A 24,620-nucleotide genomic window follows, 5' to 3' on the forward strand; every position below is an offset into this window, starting at 1 on the left:
TTTATATTGTACCTAATATTTTGTCTTCGAAAAAAGTTGACTACATAATTTCTTGCCGGCTCATGTCATCATATTTCTTCCACCGAAAGGAACTAACACGACATAGGCAATGACACGAGTCACGACACCAAAAGGAATGCCATACCTACAAATGAGGAAGCCTATGTTGGTATGTCCAATGATGTCATGAACAAGGGTTCATAAATATACCTATTTTTACTTTTTTTATTCAGATATAAGTTAGCCCTTACTGCAATCTCACTTGATGGCAAGTGATGACGCAGTCTAAGATGGAAGCGGGCCAACCAGGGCCCCCCGATTCGCTAACTCGGTGTTTGACACTGAATGATAGCCACCGAGTTCATTTGACATTTATTTTTAATCCATTGAAGGTTTTAAAAAACAAATTAATATCACTCAGTGCAGCAGCGGTGTAGAACCAACGAATATCAAATGAGGTCGGTGGCTATCATTCACTGTTAGTCACTGAGTTCGAGCGAATCACCCACCTGGAAGGGGTACGGCAGTAAACCTAACTAACCTATTAAAGAAGATTATTCAAAAATCAAAAGAGTAGATACCTACCTATTTGCTTACAAAAAGTATCCAGGTTTACTCAAATGAAACAAGATTGTATAATATCTTATTTCTCTATTTTCTCTTAACCTAAGGCATGAAGCATGATAAATTAGCTGATTTCCTCTCGAGTCATCCTCAATCTCTGTCCCGCGTATTTTGGTGAAAATTCCGTCTTGATTTGCTCTGCAAATGTTCTGAAACCTTCATAGAACTGTGGCAACACAATGCGTAATAGCCTCTCAGGGTATATGAATTCGTAACCATCTGTAAGTTCCATTGTATAAGAGTATGGGACTCCAATTACTCCATAGGCGAAATCATCGCTACCTCCAGCGGCCGGGTACCATTTCCCTGCACTCAGTACCCTAAAAGGTTTTCCTCCCGCCTTTTGTACTGCGTCTGACACAGATCGTGCCAAGTTATCTAACTTTTTCCATTCTTTAGGCAGGAAATCCCCTGTGTAACCCCAAGGATACACCAAATACTGCCCATAAGAATGCAAGGAAACATACAATTTCAATCGTTTACTGTTTTCCATCATGATGTTCCGCACCATCTGAGTCTCAACTTCTGAGAAGGGTTTTGGTCCAGCATACGTCTCTGTGTCGCATGGGTTTGAGGATACGCCGCTGACGGCCCATTTGAAACCATAATTACGGTTTCCGTCGACCCCGAAACAGTTCAAAAGATTGTTCTTGGACCTTGTCTTTCTCCACAATCGGTGCTGAAAATAAAATTCAGAAAGTTAAGTGAAAAATAAGAAATACTTCTGCGACTTTTTTGGCTTTAACTAGATGATACCCGCGACTTCGTCTGCGTGGATATAGGATTTTGAATCCCGCGGGAACTCTTTGATTTTCCGGGATAAAAAGTAAGAAAAACTTAAATCCACGCTGACGAAGTCGCGTGTGTGGGTCATCTAGTCATGTAAAGGCAACGCGTAATTTTTATTGCTAAGGGTCTTAATAATAAAGACGCTTGTAAGCATCAGACGTTTCTATAACTCACCGCGGTATTAAGTTGGTATAGTGACTACTTACAGCTCGACTAGTGCGCGTGTACTCATAGCCATCAGGGTTGACGACGGGCAGAATGTACCAGTCCACGCCATCGAGCTCCTGCCGCGCCTCGGGGTCGTTGACCAGTCTATGGACTAGGTACACAGCCATCGCCGGTGCCACCCACTCGCGCGCGTGGATGCCTGTCAATCAACAGTAACTGTTGTTAATTAAATCAAGAAAAAATTAATAACTGTTCATGCCACAGCAGATATGGACAATTACAAGTACGCTAAATAACAGACAGACACACTTTAACAACGGGAAATTTTAGCTTTAAGTTTACAATGGGGCTGATTCTCTTGTACACAATCTCTAAACTAAACTAAATTAACAGGTCTAAATCTATTGCTATCCTTTTCCGAAAGCAACATTACGACATGGATAGCAATAGATTTAGACGTGTCATTTTAGTTTAGATTAGAGAATGTGTACAAGAGAAACGGCCCCAATGTTGGCAAAAAGATAACTTGCACGCAACTATAAAAACTAGCAAGAGACCTGATGTATTGACGCTGGTTCCCTGGGAACGGGAACGGGCGCTAAAGTGGAACGTAACGTGCGTTGACACAATGGCCCCGTGTCATATCAGGGAGATAGCATCAAGACCGGGACCCGCAGCTGAATTGGCTGAAAACGGCAAGCAGCGCAAGTATGCCTCTCTTATCGAGAGTTCCATTTTTGTTCCGTTTGCCGTGGAGACCCTGGGGCCATGGAGTGTAAGTGCAGAAAAAAAATTACGAGACATTTCACCGCGATTAACAGCCTTTTCCGGTGACAGAAGGGCTGGCTCATTTTTTGCGCAACGGATCAGTCTAGCTGTCCAGCGCGGAAATGCAGCCAGTATTCTTGGCACCATTCCACGCGGTCATGATATGTACAGTAATTAGATAACGCAAGCAATAGATTAACTAATGTAATGTAATAAAAGTAATAATAATGTAAATGTAGAACACTACATTAATTACGTTACCTACAATGTCTTATGATCGTATATAACCGGCTATAACGCCTATAACGTAAAACATATCTTTGATTTTTTATCATTGCTACCTATAAGATGAATGGAACTGATTAATATCTTAATAACGGGATGTGTGATGGATGATGGTGTGATTTAGGTTTTTGTTTATCAGCTGTCCAGCGCGGAAATGCAGCCAGTATTCTTGGCACCATTCCACGCGGTCATGATTTATATAGTAATTAGATAAGGCTAGCTTTAAGTTTTATTGTATTAAAAAAAAAAAAAAAAAAAAAAAAAAAAAAAAAAAAAAAAAAAAAAAAAAAAAAAAAAAAAAAAAAAAAAAAAAAAAATATCAGATTTATTTGTTGCTTCTCAAATTTAGAGTGGTTTCGATTGGTTGCAAAAGTGACTCAATAAATCTATTGGGTCCAACACCTTATGATTCCAAGAAACCCCCTACCATCACGTGATAAATAGAAGGGGTCACGACCATCAGCAATGAGAATAACGAATGGCATAAACAGGGAAGCGAGTAGCTAGGATGAAACTCACCAGCATCAATAAATATAATAGGATTTCCAGCATCGGGATCTGAGGATATCTTGACGAGTTTCATACGCCGTCCCTGATAGCTGGTCCCTAGATTTTGCAGGGTTACCAAATCAGGATGTCGTTTTGACATATTTTCTATGTATTCTTGAATCTGTTAAACAATGAAACAAGGGGTATAAAAAATTGGCGGAAAAATGTCGAATAAAATAAATGCTGGTTCTATTTGCTGATCCAGATATTAAACACAACATGCATTATTTACAAAAATTAGGTCTTAAAATTTAACATGATCAAAACATCGTCTAAAATGTGACATGTCAAAGAATAGTTCTCGTATTTAATGTTGTCTGTTCACCTAGTGGGGGGTCACTGCGCTTTCCATTGCGAGGTCGCCATTCCAGCACCTTAGGACCCCAACCTCAATCGGTTTTTCGAACTATGTGCCCTGCCCATTGTCACTTCAGCTTCGCAACCCGTTGAGATATGTCATTTACTCTGATTCTCCTATGAATCTCCTCATTTCTGATTTGATCACGTAGCTAGCTGGGCTGGGCTTCATTCGAGGTGGTAAATTAATAGACCATACTAACCGCTTGGAAGGAGTGATATTCAAAAACACTAAACCCTCGCAGAATTCTCCTCTTTGGCGTTCTCTCAGCACTTTCGAGTAATCTAAAACAAACAAAAAAATTAATTTTCATATTAGTACCTACAGATGGAAAATTCTAATAAAAACATTTTTTATTGGCTATAGGTACAGCAAAGATTGGAAATTGTAAAATTAGTAGGTAAACAAATTTTTTCTCGTTGGTTGCTTCGTAATACTGTAAATAATATTATGTTTATTTGATATAGTGTTACATCAATATTAATTAATTTTCTTCTTTTCCTATTTTCTATATTTTTTCTGAAGTAAATGTATTTTACTAATTAGTAGGTAGGTATTATTGGTCGGCAGCCGTTCTAATTAATGATTAAATAATAAAAATGGGTTCATCCGGATTGTGTAAGCATCACCTAGTGGTAGTTTTTACACAATCCGGGAAAAAAATTGACTTGAAATACATAATAGTATTAATAATATCGGGTTATTGATTTGTGAACTTTTCTTCAGAAAATTCTTACTGACTTCTTCCAGAGCTCCCACTAGATGGACGGAGGACATCAGGTGAGCTGCAGGGAGCCGCTGGATTCAGGCGGCGCAAGACCGTGGCGTGTAGAAGTCCCTGCAAGACACCTATGTCCAGCAGAGGACTCTATCAGTTGTTGATGAGGTTGATGAGAGCTCCTAGTGGGGATTCGTAGAAGAAAATTCACAAATCTCCATCAATAAGGATTTGTGAAAGTTTTATCGAAACAAAACAGTTCTGCTTTCCGACAGGAACAATTCGACGAAAAACCTCTATTTTAATTTTCCATCTATTTGTTTGAGTGATTGAAATAAAATTAGTACCTCACCTTCCGTAATTAGGTTTTAAATCGTAGTCTAAGTATTGAGTCTTGATAAAGTTTTCTACATAGGGAATCTCGTCAGGCGGTACCAAGACATCAGTACTGTCGTTAAAACTTCGACTTTTCTTCAGAAACTCTAGTCTGTGTTCAGGGTCTTCAAGCCTTCTTAACGCTTCGACCTGTTGTGTCCTTGTTGGGTAGATTTTTATCAGAGCATAGCTGGAATATAAAACAAATACTTCAACCCCTTTTTTATATTATTAAAAATTTTACAATAAAATTTAAACCTAGCCTTATCTAATTACTTTACAAATCATGCCCAACGTGGAATGGTGCCAAGAAAACTGGCTGCATTTCCGTGTTGGACAGCTAGGCTATCTATCAGCAGATCTATTGCGCAAAAAATGAGCCAGCCCTTCTGTCACCAGATGACGCTAAATCGCGGTGAAATGGTCTCGAACATTTTTTTACCTCTTCTCTACCTATTGTAAGACACTATCTAGCTGTTGTGCTATGCTAAGCTATGCTTCATGCTATTGGTTTTATAGTTAGCAACACTAACATAACAAACATTATATTTTGAATAACGTAATAACATGTATAGTTAGCGATGATAGCCTGGTAGTTAAGACTTCGGCCTCTTGTTAGAGGGAGTCTGGGGTTAATATTGTACATCTACCTTTAGAAAGAGCGGTTTTGTAGAGCGTTGTCTCTATCGTTGAGACCGAAACGTCACATAGGTATGAGTGACAGAGACAACGATCTACAAAGCCGAAATCTCATTCTAAAGGTCAACGTGCAATCTTAATTCATGCCGGCTTCTATACCTCTAACTTTTCGAATGCGTTTTAAGCAATTACCTAAAGATAAAGTGAAGGAAAACATCCTGAGCAAACTCACATGCCTGAAAGTTCTTTATAATGTTCTCAATGGTGTGTCCACACTTGGCTAGCGTGAAGACTATGGCGTAAACCCTTTTCGTTCTGAGAAGACAAAGTCCTCGGCTATGGGTTAAGGTGATGAACATATACATAGGCTGTCTGCGTTAGGCTATTTGGTAAGGATCCATTAGGTCTAACTAGTTAATTACCGTCTCAACCGGCTCACCGCTCAATTAAATCTATCTTACAGTTAATTCTAAAACTCTTTTTTTTCAACAACTCATAAACAATAACATAGTTAAATTTCTGTTCTATGCTATTCTAGAATTACTTAGAAACGTAGGTACATACTCATCATATTTGTCTTCTGTCTTGCAACCCACTTGCCAAATGCTCACTAAGCCTGCAAAAAATAGCAAAATAATTTGTAAGTAAAATAATTTGAAATGCTACAAAGTAGAAACGATAATTAAGATCATACGTTATAATATAAAATAAAATAAAATAATAAAAATAAAATAAAATAATTCATTTCAACATTTAAGTACTTATTTGATATCAAAATTAAATCTATTTTATTTATTTATTTCTTTTTTATTTGACTGAGTACCTATGCACAAGCACGATGCAACTTGATTACCACCATTTTGGTGCTGATAGCGACAGTGAGTGTCATGTGAGCATACTCAGAAGTAAATTTTAGTGATGAGACATATTCTGTTAATATAGTGTCAACACGAAGACAAAGTCTCAATAATATTTTAATTCCCGGTACACTCGGTGGTGCTTGAATTGGCATGAAAACAATAGGATACTTGACTCATATCTAATTTCGTCCAATAAATGATTATTTATTATAGTATTTTGCTTAAGACAACGAAATATATCAATAACAATTATTAAAAACGCAGGATGGATATATAAATCCAATTTAAAAAAATACAGTTTTTATTTTTATTTGAAACGCAGAAAACGCTGTCAGCCATGATGTGACGTCATTAAATATGTAAACAAAGAAATGTCATCCCGATGTGACGCGGGGACTAACGTAGTATCCATATATATAAAATTTAGAGTCGTGACTAACTTATATATCAACGCACAGCCTAAACATCTAAACAGCTGATCCTAGATACATGAAATTTGGTGGGTGTGTTCTTTGTAGGCAAAGAGAAGGTATCCACTAGGAAAGGATTTTTTGAAATTCCACCTCTGAGTGGGTTAAATGGAGGTTTGAAATTTATGAAGTCCACGCGGGCGAAATCACGAGCATAAGCTAGTTTTTATATATTTCTAAAAACTCATAGTAAACGTAAAAAAATATCGTTTTCTCTTTATAAATTGAATAAGTTATTAAGTAAGACTTACAACAAAGTGATCTTTGCAAAAATAAATTTGGGTTGAAGTCGTTAGTCATATAGGATCCCTTTAAGCAAGTCTTCGCGTGTTACGTATATTTATTTCACTGGGCACTCTAATCCATAACTTTCCTGTGGTCTTTATCGATGCGTTTTTTACATTCTCGGATGATACAATAACGATAATTACTATATTTTTCATGTAAACTAGTATAATAGAAGTCATGTTTATTAACTTTGGGACGTTATGCTGTTGTTTACAAATGCATGACCGCAGAGCACAGATAATCTATCGGCCAAACATGGCCGACAGTGTTTTCACCTGTCTAAGAAAAAAATATTTTTAAATTAAAGTTTTATGGTTTTTAGGGCGCAAAAAAATATAGTGTTAATTTTTTTGATATAATAGGACAAATATTAACCATTTAAGACCAACTTTAAAAAAGTGTCAAGTAGCCTATTGTCATTTTGTGTGGCACGGCACACCTTATCTAACGTACTTGCATACCTATATATGTCTATGTCTGTGTTATGTAAGAATTTTAAACGTGCCATCGAGCGTTGAAAACCAACGCAATTTTTCTACATAGAGATATAAATAAATGAGGGAAATCCCTTAATTCCCTCTAATGGGACCAAGAAATGGAGGTAGTTCCTTTAAAAACCCACCATTAAGAGTCGAGGACACGACGTTTGTAACTTAAATATCTTAAGGTAGAGTTCCAACTCATCATTTCAATCGTCTAATAGTTTAATTAGAGTTATACCATCAAAAATACAAATAAATAAAAATGGAAAAATTCCCACCGAACTTTTCTTATTTAAATGCCTTCCTGAATTAATAAGTAGGTTGGTAGGTAAAGCAGAAAGTCATCAATACAAAACGTTTATGTTCTGATAAAAACTTTACTTTGCAAATTAAATATTAAATATCTATATAATATACTTAAGCCTTATTCTGTATTAAGTTTGTTGAAAGAACTTACTACCTATAATAGTCTTATCCTTAATATTTACTTGAAATAAATCACTAATCATTTAAATAAGTGTGTTATAAGAATAATAATAAAATCGAAAGTGGATATGTAAGAAAATATTATTCAAGACGTAAAACCGCAAGGTTTTCACTAAAGGTCAGTTGCATATTAGACAGTTAAAGTTATATTAGAGACAGTTACCGTTAAACTTTGACCACCAAAGATAACTGCTCAAGTGCGTGTCAGAACTCAGAACCCAGGTTCCGTAGTTATTCTTGTTGGAAACACCCACACAGCTCCCGCGCTAACCCAGTATGGGCGAGCGCGGGGGTTTGCGGGGCGTCCCTTTGCCTCATACCCCAATTGCCATCTCAACCTGTAGCGGACTGGTCCTACAAGTTAGGGTTTGTTATCTTTGGACCAGATTGACCTTAATTATGAACGAATGAAAGCTGATTTGTGCAACCCACGTTTCTTTTTTTGTTGTTCAAATTTAACCATAATCTAACTTTAACATATTTTAACCGTAACCTAACTTTGAGAGAAGACCCGCGCTTAATAGTGAGCTAGCGATGGGTTGATCATGATGAGTGTTAGGACATTCCAATAATTCGGTAAAAATATTTAAATAATGCCTGTTTTTCTGAGTGGCACTCATTATGATGATGGTGATGACTGGTTTAAGCTGCTTGGTTTTCAACTGGCCCGGTGTCGCTGCCTCACAAACGCTGACGTCCGCTATGTATATTGGAACACCATCTTAACGCGGCATTTACGTGGAGCGATTCTTTAATTTGCGGCGACTTTTATCGTGTTTCTTTGGCTTCGTGTAATTGAGCTACAACAGCCCGATTCGATCTGGCTTCCACTGTGGACCAATTCCGAACCAATATCATTAGAGCCGCCCTTTGATCGTCCGAATCCCCGATAATTTTAATTTAATACAGATGGAATTTTTCGATTGAAATCAACTGCAACGCTCTATGGAACGAAGCCAGGCCGGTCCTTTGATCAAATATTACTCTATTATATTTGATCGGAAATGTTGATTTTATATTAAATTCTTACCTAATATTAGTTAATTATTATCGGCCCCGTTTTATAGATGAAGAGCTTTTGACTTCAACGTATTATTCAAATTCAGTAAACTAGCTGATCCGCCCTAGGTTCGCTTAAATGGAATTTTTTTAAATCATTGAGAGGTTGAAATTTCCAAAAATCCTAAAATAGGTATACTACTATGGTATAGTAGAATACTTGCGTATTATTAATTTTTAACTGAAAGCCCAAAAATCTATTTTCAGTTTCACGCATGTGTATAACTTGAAAAATTACGGACTTTCAAGTTTTCGAGAAGCGACCGCCGTGTCGTGTTTCTTTTTGGTATGATATGTTAGATCACGAAAATAAGGACATGATGAATTCAAATCACCTAATATAAATTATTTCTTTGACTATTCAAAAAGCTTTTAAAAATAAAAATCTATGATCAAGATTTTTATTATTTTGTCAGCCATTTAGTACTTTACACATACCTAGTACCTAATTTACCTACAAAATATACCTACTCATAATTGGCTTTCATACCTATTTTATATACGTGTACCTTTACTCAGTCATACCCAACTTATACCTAACTAGTAGGGTGCTTGGGTGCGCGGACCACTGAAGTGGTCCGCGAGCATGCAGCGTTGGTTTTTCAAAATGTGCACTTTATTTGCCATACATTTTCTATGGAAAAATAAATTCCGCCATCTTGAATTTTTTCTATTCATCGAGTAGACCTTTGTAGGATACAAAGGTCTACTCGATGAATAGAAAAAATCATCTTTTGCGAAAAAAGTGCTCTTCTATCTTTTATACTCTCCGAGATAGACACAGACGAAGTTTGTATGGCAGTCATCTTTTTTTCGCCATTTTGAAATTTTTTTCAGCTCATTGGCAATTGGATGACGTTTCGAATGACATTTGCTCGAGCACCTCCCACCTATCTTCAATACCTTAAGCGTGCTCTTCACCCGTCTCCGAAATCCTCAATCATCAGCTTTCTCCTTATTTTTCCTCCGAATGAATTTTTGTCTTCTATACGAAACCATCAGGAGAGGTGATCAATGAGTGAGTCAGTCAGTCAATCAGTGAATCAGCACGAACAGCTATATATATATATTATAATTAATTTATGAAATAGTTACATGAAAAATCCGTACCTCATTTCACACTTATTTAACGCCTTTGGATTATGTATAGCGGTGAATAATGTTTTTTCTAGTTTATATATTTTTACGTAAACGTCTCTATTAATTGTGATAGCTATAATTACCGTCTACAATACTACGTAAGATACGAACAATATAATAATTCACTGTACAATCATAATAATTACTTATTATAGCGTGCAGGTAATTTCTATATTTTAAGTATTTATTAGGTCGCTTTCTTGTCGGTCGATTTGTTTGTTTGTTCGTTCGTTCCTTCATTCGTTGGTCCGTTATAATTATATACCTACCACATTTTTAATTACATGTAACCCGTGTTTTTAATTTTAAATCTTACAAGTATTCTCATAGCTAATTATAAATTATCCATACTAATATTATAAATGCGAAAGTTTGTCTGTCTGCTAGCTTTTCACGGCCCAACAGTGCAACCGATTTTGATGAAATTTGGTACAGAGCTACTGTTTATCCCGGAAAATTAAAGAGTTCCCATGGGATTTAAAAAAACCTAAATCCACGCGGACGAAGTTGCGGGCATCATCTAGTACTTAATAAAAATTACGGTCCAAGATTCCAGTGTACCCAGACGTTATGTACCTACTTTTTATCATACGGATATTTTGCTAGCTTGTGCTGAGCCCAATTTAAAGATATCAATTATTGCTAACGGTGCGTAAAACATTAGTCACATTCCGTCTTTCCTTAAAGTCTGAGGGTTGATTTTTGTATAATTATATTTCCTGAATATCATAATACTTAATATAAAAATTACGACTCAGGCTATAATTAAGATTAGATATATACTTAATGGTATTTTTCGCGTGTCTTAAAGCATCTGGCGGAAATATAAATTGGTCCACGGTACAAGTTAGCAGATACCCACACATTAATAGTACCTACGCACTAACACTACTCTATATCCCACATTTTGATTTTCAAATGCTGTAAGATCTAGCGTTTCCGGGATCTTGCTCTATTATGATTTAAGTAGATATACTTTCTAGTTCGTTTTAAAACATGGTATTTTAATTTTTTTTAATATACTTATGATAATAAATTAATTAAACTATGTGACTCACTCTTTTTATACGCGGACGTGCTCACCTAATATTGAAACTTAGTTTTTTAATGGATACTATTAAATGAATATTATTATTATTTAGTAGTCTACTCAGTGACTTTACTTTTTTTAAAGCTTCCACTAATTACAAAAAAAATAAAAACCGACTTCGTTACACAAACACTAAAAATTGAAAAATAATTTAATTTATTACCGAATATATTATGTATACAAGAGTTAATATAGTTCCATAATAATACTTTTTGGTGCCGGTGCCAATTAGCTTTAGCTGCGCGAATCGTCTAGACTTCATATTTTATGGGACTCCACAATGGCACCTCATTGGCACCGACCCCAAAAAATATTATTATGGAACTATATTAACTCTTGTATACATAATATATTCGGTAATAAATTAAATTATTTTTCAATTTTTAGTGTTTGTGTAACGAAGTCGGTTTTTATTTTTTTTGTAAAAAATTTTTATTTCACAATGGAATTATGCTATGACTGGTTAAAAATCTACTGTTTACTAAGCTATTACACTGATCGCGAGCAATTTACTCTTATCCGTTCAGGAGTTCCAGTATCTATCTTCGAAGATGTTCATCAGATCTTCACCAAATTGAAATGGGACCAACTTTGAAGTATACCCTTTCAAACAAAAAAAGAATTTTCAAAATCGGTCCAGGCGTTTTTGAGTAATCGGGGAACATACATAAAAAAAAAAAAAAAAAAGATTCCGACGAATTGAGAACCTCCTCCTTTTTTTGAAGTCGGTTAAAAACCAGCGCTGCATTTTCTACAGCATAATTATGATGCTGAGCGGGAGACCTATAGGTACCTATTTGGTCACACATAACACCAACTTAATTAGTTTTAAGTTTCATTGTGGTAATCAAATGAAAAAAATTGTTTTTTTTCTTGAGGAAGGCTTAGAATTGATAGTAATTTGCAAATAGATGATCGCTACGTATTTAAAATTGGAAATTCACGAAAAATATGCAGTTGTGGAGGAAACGACTTGTTTAACTTAATTTCTTTCAATTCTTTGAAAATGAATGCTCTACTTTTTTCAGATGTTAATTTATAATAGGTACTCAACGGCATACCTAATTAGGTAGGTATTAGTGTTTATATAAACATCGTACTATAGGAATTAATAAGGTGCCTTCACGTATGTAGATGGTATCTGTATATATTTTTTTCTTTCTAACTTCGATTGCAATATGATATATATTCTAGTATAGATAAATTCGTTTATTTAATTTCTAATTCACTCAAAGTAGGTTTAGTGTAACCTCAAATATGCTTTCTTGTACTTGATCAGAGAAAGTGCTTTATTTATAGCAAGACAGAGAAATGTAGCTCAAATCGAGACTAAGGAAACATTGGTAAGAACCTACTGACATAACCACTAAATATTTAACGAGCAGGAATAAGTTATTTATTTTATCAAAAAATAGATCTTTTCCAAAAACATAGAGTGAAAATTTTCGGTATAAGTAGTTAAAAAAATACTCACCGAAAACAAATGCGATCCACACGGCCATTATAAATTAATCCAATCAAACCACAAACTAAAATGCCGACCGCAAATTTTAAAAATTAATAATTATTTAATCGTATAATAAATACTTAGTTGATAGTTATATTTTAATCGCACGCACACCCGTGCTCACGTGTCAAGGCTTGGTCGAGCACTGCAATAATATTAATATAGCCTGCGCAGGCGCCGATCTTCAAGATCTCCCCAATTTGCGCTCAATCGGATCAGAAGGGCATTCCTAAAAGGTCTTTTACCCTTGCAAAACAAACCCTTCGAAGCCTGTTGCTTATAATTGATACCTATTTTAATTTCGGACGTATGTGCTAAACCGGTCCTTTGATCACAGTTCTTAAACAAAATAAGAATTACAAAATCGGTTAAGTGCTAGTACATAGGACTCACACACGTAAGGCTCCGTACAATCGTACAAGAAATAACACTTTTTAATTTTTTCTAATTTTCATTGTGGCCATTTTGAATTTTTTATTATTTGTTTTTATAGCGACAATAGAAATACACATTGTGTGAAAATTTCAACTCTATATCTATTACGGTTTATGGGATACAACTCGCTGACAGACAGACGGAAGGACGGACGGACAGCGGAGTCTGTAATAGGGTCCCGTTGACACCCTTCGGATACGGAACCCTAAAAATGGTAGGTTTACCACGAAACTACACATAATTGCACTAATTACGTGTACAGAGCCTATCGAATTTATTTACATGCTTTAATTTAGATTCATTCCTCTGTTGCAAGTGTAAAGCATGCTTTAATGGCTTAAGTCGTAAAATAAATAATTAAAACTGTGCTATCAGTTTGTACGGTGTGGTTTTCTTAATAAACTTTGCTTGAAACTTGTTAACTAAGTACATACCTAGGTATACCTACCTAGTGATTTTCAAGGAGAAGAACGAGTTTCTATAATACTTTAAAAATTTTTTTTTAAAGAATATTAGCCATGTTAGTCATGACTAATATTCCCCTTCCCAACTAAGCCTTCCCCTACCCACTGGCGTATCAAGGTATAGCTAACTCTAACTACTGGGTCTAGGAATTTGATAATTTGCATGTAGGATTATTTGTAAGATTTGTCACAATTAACAATTAATTAATCAATCGCTAATCAATCTTATTTAAAGTCGCCTAACGCAGCTGAATAGTACCTTTTCACATCAAAAAATTACACACATTCGTAGAATCTGCTTAAAACTAAAAAGTATCAAAGTTTTATGATATTAAAAATTCTGCGGTAACAAGAAACCCAAGTAACGGGTTTCTATTTTTACTCGCGAGAACAAGAATAGAGGACACCCTACACTACATTTTTGAGATAAATAAAAAACAGTATAATATTTAAAATAGAATTAAGTGTAACAATGCAATTGTACTTTTTTTCCATCCCACGTTTTTTATCTCATTTTATAATTTCCTACTTAAATTGTAAATTGGGAGAGCATGATATACTACGCGACAGGTTGAAATGACAATCAGGGAGGGAACGCCCCCGCACACCCGCGCTAACCCGGTGCGGGCGAGTGCGGGTGACGTGTTGGTGTGCGGGGCGTCCCCCTCGCCTCATACCCCGATAGCCATGTCAACCTATCGCGGACTATAAATGGCGGCCAAATTCGCTGACTTAGGCACATCAAAAAATTCAACTATTCGACCAACAAGTAAGAAATGCGCCATCGTTTTATGGACCTCGAAACATACGTTCACTTTCTTATACTCTCTCAACTTCCTTTGTATGCACGACCAGCAACAAACAAAAACAAAACTGACACACTTAAAACAAAGACGATGCGATCTCCATATTTTTTTATTATTTTCATTGATGATTCTCATCAATATTAATTTTTACTTCTCTATACTACACGAGCGTTGTATAATCATTTCGGAACTGTTATCTAATAAAAATGATAAAACAGGAGGTTATAATAATAGTGACGCATTGATCGGTGACACATGTGACTCGATAGGTGAAAGTATCACCATAATATTGGCCAAATACACGTATTTTTAATGAGTCATCCTTTCTATTCATTCTAGTAAAACGACCTAAATTCTATTATCTCTACAGTTGAATAAGATTTTTGTAGATGCGTGTGCTTTACATAGAAATAACTCTTTTATCCTTAATCCACACCCCACAATAAGCATAGGTTATTTCAGCTATACTCACGTATTGAGTCTACGTAAGCCATACTCTATACTTTATAATTAGCGAGACCAATAATTGATCTATGTTTATAATATTGCAAATGCGAATGTGTTAAAAAGGAGCACATGTCAGTCCCCGAAATGCAACTTGTGTCTGTATCTAATTTCGCGAAAAGCTATTTATTAGACGGAAAGATAGACACTTTCGCATTTATAATATTAAGTATGGAGTATGATGTAACCAAATAATTGAACCGTCTGATTCCAGCTTATCAGTTGGGACATCTCTCGAAATGAAATCACTTACTCGTATGGCCATACTGTGTATTAGATATATTATGTATAATTTATTATTTTGTCTATATTTAAACAAAATACAGTTGATCACCGAACATCCATGCCCTTGTTTGTAGTCTTCCATATATATTTGAATATAACATCAACGACTCTACTCCATACCTGAGTAAGAGCACTCTCCGAGAAATCTTCTGTATATCCATCTACGTATTCATTATCATACAGTTGCATTACTAGTTCTAGAGCAAACGGAATGCCATACACCTACATAAAGAAATTTAATACTTATATTATCTCTTTATCTACATCGTATGTATGTATGCATGTGTACTCTTTGTTGCACCATAAGCACAAATGACAGGTTACAAAAGGATTTCACTTCTCATTTCAGAGATTTGTGACCTTTTTCCATTACTTACATAAGGATACCAAAGTTTTTGGATGGACTCGCATACGAGTCGACATAGAGTAGGTATCAGATAGTAGTGATAATAATAACATGGTCGCTAACAAGCTGACTCTCCTATGAAAAATCATGAGCGATGGAGAGAGATCAAAAATGGGTAGATCCGTAGGAGAATTAGAGTAACCGACATAGCGACATAGGCTGCGTAGCTGAAGTGGTAATAGGCAGGGCACATAGTTTGAAAAACCGATAGATTTTGAGGTCCCGAAGTGCTGGAATGGTGACCTCGTACCGGAAAGCGCAGCGTTGGAAGACACTCCCACAGGTGTGCAGACGACATCAAACGCTGAGTGACAGTAGGTTAGTACTTGGTACTACACCGCTTTAATAGGAAACCCTAGTTTTATAGCCAGCGCAATCGTATGATTTCAAATGTTGTACCTAGTCAACGCCCCACATGTTATAGGGAAAATAAATGATATAAACATTTATTAGAATAAAGAATGAAGTCGTGTCCAACAGCAACGAGGTGAAATTTTGCTCGCTCATTATAAAGCAGGTTTATAATGAGCGAGCAAAATTTAATTTGTAATAATAAACCATATACCGTAGCAGCGTAATCCACGCTTGATCCAGAAACCTTCCCATACCAATTATAAAGAGTCTCTACAGCAACTGAGAGCACTTGAAAACTTGCGTTTCTGATTGCCTCATCGATTTCTCCTTTTAAATCTATATACTTATCTTCATCTGTTATAGAATCGGTGTAGCCTTTTGGATATAAAACTGCATCCCCCTATAAAAGAAAATATTTTATTTTAAGTTCAAATAATTTTGATGAAAATCATTTCGATGCACATATGTATTCCAAATTCTCTATCTTTAGACAAAATATTTGTTATTTGTTTGATATTAATGCAAGTTGATCGCAATTGATTTATTGTGTTAAAGACATGAATTTTCCATTTAAGAAGATCAGATCTTCAATAAATTTAAATAAAACCAGATTGGTTTCATTAAAACGGTAAAATTTTGTAAAACGTTTATATTTTAACGGGGACATCGACAAAGAACAATTTATTATTAACGTTCATTTCTATCTCATAGTTTCAAAACTACCTTTTCATAGACCAATCAAATTAAATTTGATTTTCAGGTGTACATGAACTACAGTTACCTTAAATGTTTCAGATCCATAGGTACCTGCATGTACGTTCAAGTAAGCAACAATTTTGTGACTGTACTTATGAAATACGCTACGTATGGCCTGAGTTTCTTCTTCCGAAAAGGGCATCATACCCGGATACTCTTGACTACATGAGCTGATAGAGTGGTTATTATTCCAAGCGACATCGAAATTGCGATCCAATGCAACGCCTGCGCACTCAGTTTGTGGGGCGACGTTTTTGTTCCAGATATGTGTATACTAAATTAAACAAAATTACAAAATTTTAAAAAGTTCTGTAAGAGCCCTTAAGAGCTGATCGGTTTGAAGTTGCGCAAGATGGTATAGTGCATTCAATATTAACTGGCGTGTTTCCACTTGAGACCGTTATTCGCAATAACAGTTATTGACTGTTGTGCTAACTGCAGAACTATTTATACTTGAAAAATAGAAAAAAATACGTACTTTAAGGAAAGCATAACCGTCTGGATTTGCCATAGGTATCAAAAATATATCAAATTTGTCCAAATGTTCAACATAGTATGACACAAGTGTATGAATTAATGATGGTGCACGGGACAAGCACGGCAGGTTATCAATACCCATAACGCTTAAGCCATGCACGATAAATATGATTTTCTTCTGTGGCTGGTCGTCGGCATACTTATCGTCGTCAGCTCTGAAGTATCTGCCGCTTTCCTTAGTAATTTTAAGTAAAACAATATCTTGATATTCTTTAGTACGACCAATCACTTCCAGTGTTACATTTGAATGCGGTATATGCTCAGAGATCTTTTCAAGTTGTCGTTTTATCTAAAATATTCATAGAGAATTAAGAGTGATGTAACAAATTTAAAAAAACTTTATATTTAATGAACATATTTAAAAAATCGGTCAAGTGCGAGTTGAACTCGCACAGAAACGGTTCCGTACCATCCTAAAAAAAATAATATGTACTTTTGAAATTTTCATAGCAGCTTTTTTTAAATTAGTATTATTTTATTGTCTTGGCGCTAATTCTGTTGTACTCTAACCTAAACCTAAACTAAATTTTAGATTCTTTAATTTTAGGATTTCTATTTCTAAACTGCATTCGCTTTTTTGCTTCAACTAAATTTAAACATCCTAAATGGCCGTCTAAAATGACGTTTGAATTGAATAGTAAGTGTTGCTATTTAAGATAACAAGAACTGCACTAAATTTGTGTTTGATTTTCCCCTTTAATCTTAAAACTATTTTTTGCGAAAAATATCGAACGATGTTACTTGAAATACAAAAATAATAACTTTACTTGATTTATTTAGGTCGAATCACAATAAAAGTGTCGAAAATTGAAGTTTTGTTCATTTTATCGTGTGAAGTAGGCTTAAGTCTTTGATCAAAAGTGCTAGAACCCAGAGCCGTAAAACTAGTTAAAAAAACAGATCTATTATTTTTGTTGCAAATATAATTTCTAACCTAATTTCTTTATGTTTTGTGGTTAAAGAATCTTAGTTTTTGTTACAAAACTTTGTGAAAATAGTGGTTATGTGCATAAAATAGATAAAAGCAAAGAATTTTGCTTGGAATCTTACCTACCTACCTTACCTTGAAATCACCGAGGTACCTAATTGTCAAACTCTTGCTAGGAAATCAATGCAAACAGATGAAAAGCAATCATCCTAAATAACTGACTGCCACAGAGTACATTGAATATACAGGTAAAGGAATATACAGCGAGGAAGTTCTGAAACTTGGCGGTATACTTACAAATCTGGCGTGCAAGGACGTGGAACGAGGTATCCATGAATTCTGCTATGAATTCAACAAACTAAGGCGGTAATGTGATTTAAGGCATGAAAGTACCTACAAGATCAAGATTGAAGGTATATACCTACGTGTATAATAATAATAATAACAGGTAACAGCTGGTATCATCATAATGATCAACTCATTGCCAGCTCACCTCTCAAAATGTAGTTTGGCCATAGTCCACCACTCTGTCCAAGTGCAGATTGACAGACTTCACACACCTTTGAGAACACTATGGAGAACTCTCAGGCATGTAGGTTTCCTCACAATGTTTTCCTTCACGGTTAAAGAAAGTGATACTTAATTGCTTATTAAACAGCTAGTAAATATTATAATATAGCAAAAAATGGAAGTGTAGCATACCTATATAAAAATAATAATTACAGGCAACAGTTAGTATCATCACACGATCAACTCATTGCCGGCTGACTACTGAGCAGGGGACTCCTCTCAAAACGGGAAGAGTTTGGCCATTGTCCACCACTCTGGCCGAGTGCACATTGACAGATTTCACACACCTTTGAGAACACTATGGAGAACTCTCAGGCATTTAGGTTTCCTCACAATGGTTTGGTTCACCGTTAAAGAAAGTGATGCTTAATTGCATAGTAAACAGCTAGTATGCATAGCAAAAAATTGAAGTGTAGGATACATTAGGTACACCTTTCAACACATCATCATAACAAACTTTCAACGTTGATAATTTTTATTTCAGCCCATTTCATGAAACCAAGTATATGGAGTCTGCGAGTTAAAAAGATGTTCCGTCACTCATCTACCAAAAATGAACAGTTGTTTCCTAAACTTAATTTTTATTTAAATGTTATTGAAATAAATATTAATTATGTACAGTACAGAATGAAACATATGTATATATTTTATTATTTTATTTAATAAAAGTAATTGTTAATTAAGTATCTGATTGAAGTTTTCTTGCTTTTGTTAGGAAATTCTTGCCTTCATCATACTGAGCAGCTGTAGTATGACTTAGTTGTACTAGTACTACCTGAAAAATGAAATTTATTATCTATAGGTATAAATAGTTCAAAATTAGTTTTCAGTCCCTATTTATATCAATTTCAATGCAGTCTTCACCATAACAATTATAAAATCATTTTTTGAGGTTTGCATATTCTTTGGCTAAAATCTATAGAGTACTTATACTTTGAATTAGCTCAGACTAGACATAGTTAAAACATAATACTTTAAGCACAGATATGTATAGAGAGCATACTTTGACTTTGCTCTGACGTAAGTTTCAGTTAAAACGAGACAGATTTATGCCAATGATATAACTCTGTCTCTTTTATCAGTATCTTAAGTCTATGCAAAGTCAGAGATCTATAGATTTCAAACTAAATAAAGGTTGAGTCTATAGATTTCTGTATTAATTTGTAGAATTATAGGAATGTGTAGAAAACTTTAGTCCGTTTTCAATAAAATAGATCTAGAAAAGATAAAAGAAATCAAATTATTTTTTGACGTTATTTCTCTTCTAACTATGGGTTCCATACCTCAAAAGGAACCATTATAGGATCACTTTAGGTACTAGAAGTACCCTATATACTTCTTGTGACCTAAAGGCAGGTAGCTAGGTCAGTACATCATCATCATCATCATCATTATCAATCCATCGCCGGGTCACTACTACTGAGCACGGGTCACCTCTCCGAATAAGGTGTTTTGGCCATAATCTACCACACTGACCAAGTGCGGATTGGCAGACTTCACACATTTTTGAGGATGTTATGGAGAAGTCCTAGCTATTCTCTCTCTCTTCTGTACATATTATGTAAATGTAAAAATATAAACTGACTGACTGACATCAGCATATAAGCTGCTGACTCCTGAGTCTAGTAATTTATTAAGCTGCTGAGCTTAAAAACTTGAGAATTTGCATGTAAGGAACGTTTACTTTAAGTACCTATATAGACCACTACGACATAATTTTCAGATACTTACATAGGTACTTATTCCACCCGAACAAAGCTGGGGCAGGTACAACTCAGGCAGGTCAGCTAGTTAACCTGAAATGTGATACCCATATGGGTATGGGTATACCTATATAGGTATACCCATATGGGTATGGGTATACCTATATAGGTAAACTCAACAAGATCCTATCATGATATGTTTAGGAATTACAAGATGTATCTACTAGGTACTTCTCAACTAAAACTTATCAGATGATTAAAGTGAACCCAGGCTATGTCAGTTAGTTGTAGTTATCTATACTGTACTGTAGCTAGTATAAGTACCTACTTATGCATGTAATAGGTAGTCTTTCAAGCAGGTATCTACTGAGTTGAAAATAAAGAAGTAACTGGGTACTACTCAAGTACTTAGTTCAATACTAGGGGTATGTAAGTATAAGACATAACTAAATGTAAAATCTGTTAATTTAGCCTATAAATAAACCTTTAGGTGAACTCATTAAGATTTTAGAACTTAAACTTTATTATAAGTACCTACTCTACCACCACACTTATTCTGCTTTATTTTTGATATGTTTAGCAATAAGTAATAGGTAGTAGGAATTAATCTCATTGATAATGATAACAAGGCATCAAGTTTTACCTTGGCATACCTAATTGGCAAAGATTTATGTTCACACTAATATTTAGGTAGCTACCTATGCAAGTTTTTGTCTCTGGGTATGTTCCTTTATGCATCTAACCTAGTTGGGCACAGAGATTTTTCACAAGGACACATACTAGTGAAGGATATACTTATAGGCTACTTTTATTAGGTAGGTAGGTAAGCTAAGTACCTACAGAAAAGTATCCTAGTCCCACAGGATTTTCGAACAGCTGCCACTTGCTAGTTAAGAAATAAGGAGACTTAAGGATCTTAGGTTTGCCTTGCTGAAGCCGCCAGGATGTCTGTGGAGGTGTCTGATACTCTTAGACAACAAAGTAGATAACCAACCTAATTATTTTTTGTGAATTAACGACGAGCCAGAGAAACCACGTATATTTCCATTTTATAAAGTTTAAATTAAATTAAAACACTTAAAAGATACTTTTTTTATCTTAAATATAACAATTCTAAACTCAAATAAAAATATTTCTTTCAAAACACGTCCATTTTGCCATTTAAGCAGACTCTTTAAATTTAGTGGGCACCTCGCGAGGTCCACTCTAATTTTAGAAAATTTTAGGTTGACGTTTCTTAATTTAGGCATTTAGTTCGTGCAACAGAATAACTTTTGCTCTTTAAAATCTAAATTGAATAGTTTAGTGCTGTCAAATTCAATTTTAGGTTAGACCTGTCATTTAAGTGGGTTTTCAGAATAACACACCTTTCTAAGTCTAATATTAGACATTTTAAAATTAGAAAACCGCCTAGAGAATCGGCCCCAATGACTCTATCTAATCTTTTACGATTCACGAGCTACAGCCCGCTGACAGACAAACGGGCGGACGGACAGCGGAGTTTCAAGTTATTAAGTAAAAATTGAACTTACAATAATATAAAAAAAAAACTTACAATATATGAATTTAGATTTCCACTGATCACTTTATATCTTTCATTTGATTGATTTAAATCGATAACCCTGAAAAGTTTACCTAATTAATTTTGTTTTGCTATAGTTCAATTTGTAAGCTGTGATAGCCTAGTGGTTAGGACGTCCGCCTTCTAATCGGAGGTCAGGGGTTCGATCCCACGCACCTCTAACTTTTCGGGGTTATGTGCGTTTTAATAGTAAAATATCACTTGCTTTACCGGTGAAGGAACACATCGTGAGGAAACCTGCATGCCTGAGAGTTCTTCATAATGTTCTCAAAGGTGTGTGAAGTCTACCAATCCGCACATGGCCAGCGTGGTAGACTATGGCCAAAACCCTTCTCAGTCTGAGAGGAGACTCGTGCTGTGCAGTGAGCCGGCGATGGGTTGATCATGATGATGATAGTTCAATTTTACTGCAGTAACATATTGTAGTACAAAATATTATGTAGGTAGGTACTTCCAATAAATATTATTAAAAAAAACCTAAACGTAATATTCAATTACTTACGTTGTTTTTTCTCCCTCTTGCATCAATTGCATTTTAGTCATCCTTGCCGCTCTAAAAAAGTCACCAGTCATTATGAAAATTAAATCTATTTTACTTTATTCGTTTATTATTCAACAATATAATTTATATTATATCAGGGATACAACTATATATCAGTGAAAGAATTTTCAGAATCGGATTATTAGTTCCGGAGATTACCCCCTACAGATAAAACAAATTTACCTATTTATAATATTAGTGTAGATAAGTGGTACTACAGAACTACTGCTACAAATGTAATGCGAATTATTAGCTAAATAATAAAAACAAGCTTTTAAATAAAAAAAAACTTTAAAACGGTAGATAATAAATTATGTAACATATAGATTTACGCTTTTGTTGTAGACTTTCGCAGTACTTTTGGCCATTTGCTCTTGGCTTCGCGATGTCTGAAAGATATATCGATCTACTTATGTAATAAGGAGGTTTCCAGGCAACGTTCGAGATAATTTTCATAGATGGCGCTGGATACTTCCACCACTAAAGATTAAAAATAATACCTATATCTATATGATCTATGCTTTAATGTTTATAAGAATAGATGAAGAGTAAGAGCTAGCGTGCACTGCAATTTTCCTTACGTTTTTTCCCCACAAAATCTGTGAAAATGTGTGATAGAAGTAATTAATTAATTTCTTCGATTTAAATTAAAAAATTTAAAGCATAGATAATATAGATATAAGTAGGTATTATTTTTCATCTTTAGTGGTGGAAGTATTCAGCGCCATCAATAAAAATTATCTCAAACGTTGCCTGGAAACCTCCTCATTCTTTACTATCTTATAGTTAAACAACTGCAAAGGATCATTAAGAGGATCTTATTCGTAGTGCGCTCCAAACACACGAATTCGCAATGATTCAAATCACGATACGCGTACTCTATCGACAGTTTTGTCAACGGTACTGGTTGCTGGACACTTCAATCTAGTGCTGACGTCTCTCTGCATTAGCAATTTGCGGGACTTATACTTACACTTATAAAAATGTTGAAAGCCGGAACGGAACGGAATTTGAAGTTTTTCCACCATATTATATAACACATTTCAGAGGATATTCATATACTTAGGTATCATCTACTTGTACTTACATAATTTTATTAAATACTCAAAAATATTATAAAGCTGGCTTAGTATGACATAGTCAACTATAGTATAGTAAGTATAAGATTACTTACTTGTATAAGTTTTGTCGAAAAATTGGTTTATCATTTTTAGTGAGTTGTCTTTGTCTTTTTGTTGTTGATAGCAGTGATTCATTAAAACCGAGATCACGTTTCCTTAAAAATATATTATTTAAATCTTTTCACTACTTTCAAATGATCGAATAGGTAGGTATACACTATGCATATAGGAGTTATTAATCCTTACCAAATTTCTAAGTCATCTTTTGATTTAACGGCTGAAATTTAATTTTGTACAATTTAATACATATTACAGGATGAATTGTGTTCTTAAAATACTTAGAGTAAATATAGTTAGCACATGGAAATTAATATTTCGCTTTGTTCGTTGTAATCTATCTATAAATACAAGTAGGCAGGCTAGCTGTTATTTAAAACTAGCTGATGTTTACGATTTCGTCTGCATGTACTTAGATTTTATAAAAATCCCGTGGGAACGGTATGATTTTCCGGGATAAAAATTAGCCTATATCCGCCTCCAGAGTAAAAGTTATTATCTCTGTACCTACCTACCATAGTCAACATTAGTTAAACGGGTGGGCCGTGAAAAGGTAACAGACAGACGGACACAATTTCAGATCAGTATGGATTTAGCAGTGGCGTGCAGGTCATAGAGGCATAAATGCACTGCTTACCCCATTTGTAATAGTTTGTGCATATTTTTCATTGTAAACTGCCAGTAAACAGGTTCCTACCTAAGTAATGCCTACCCTGGCTTCAAATCCTGTGCACGCCACTGGGATTTAGCATACTTAATTTGAAGATTTTTGTAAACTATTCAAACTATTATCATACAATTATTAAAAAAATGTTTTGCATGTTTGTTTGTAATCGATAAACTCTAAAACTATTGAACTGATTTTTATAATTATTTTATCATTACAAAACAACTTTATCCTAAAGTAAAATAAGTT

At 34.8% G+C, this 24,620-nt stretch overlaps 1 protein-coding gene across 1 annotated transcript; it reads right to left on the bottom strand.

Annotated features, from left to right (window-relative positions):
• Window positions 1-637: 637 nt before the first annotated feature.
• LOC117991796 (uncharacterized) lies at window positions 638-23,797 on the bottom strand. Its single transcript, XM_034979403.2, has 16 exons — window positions 23,701-23,797; window positions 22,859-22,915; window positions 22,488-22,538; window positions 21,959-22,025; window positions 17,144-17,491; window positions 16,691-16,939; window positions 16,121-16,309; window positions 15,199-15,371; window positions 10,142-10,152; window positions 6,097-6,171; window positions 5,838-5,889; window positions 4,612-4,824; window positions 3,744-3,825; window positions 3,154-3,304; window positions 1,620-1,780; window positions 638-1,303 (listed from the first exon to the last, which is right to left on the bottom strand). Exons 3-16 carry the CDS (start codon window positions 22,526-22,528, stop codon window positions 689-691), a joined length of 2,427 nt encoding a protein of 808 aa, XP_034835294.2. The 5' UTR covers window positions 22,529-22,538; window positions 22,859-22,915; window positions 23,701-23,797; the 3' UTR covers window positions 638-688.
• Window positions 23,798-24,620: the final 823 nt, after the last annotated feature.

Source organism: Maniola hyperantus, chromosome 20, assembly GCF_902806685.2.
Source record: "Maniola hyperantus chromosome 20, iAphHyp1.2, whole genome shotgun sequence".
In the NCBI taxonomy this organism is placed as follows: Eukaryota; Metazoa; Arthropoda; class Insecta; order Lepidoptera; family Nymphalidae; genus Maniola; species Maniola hyperantus.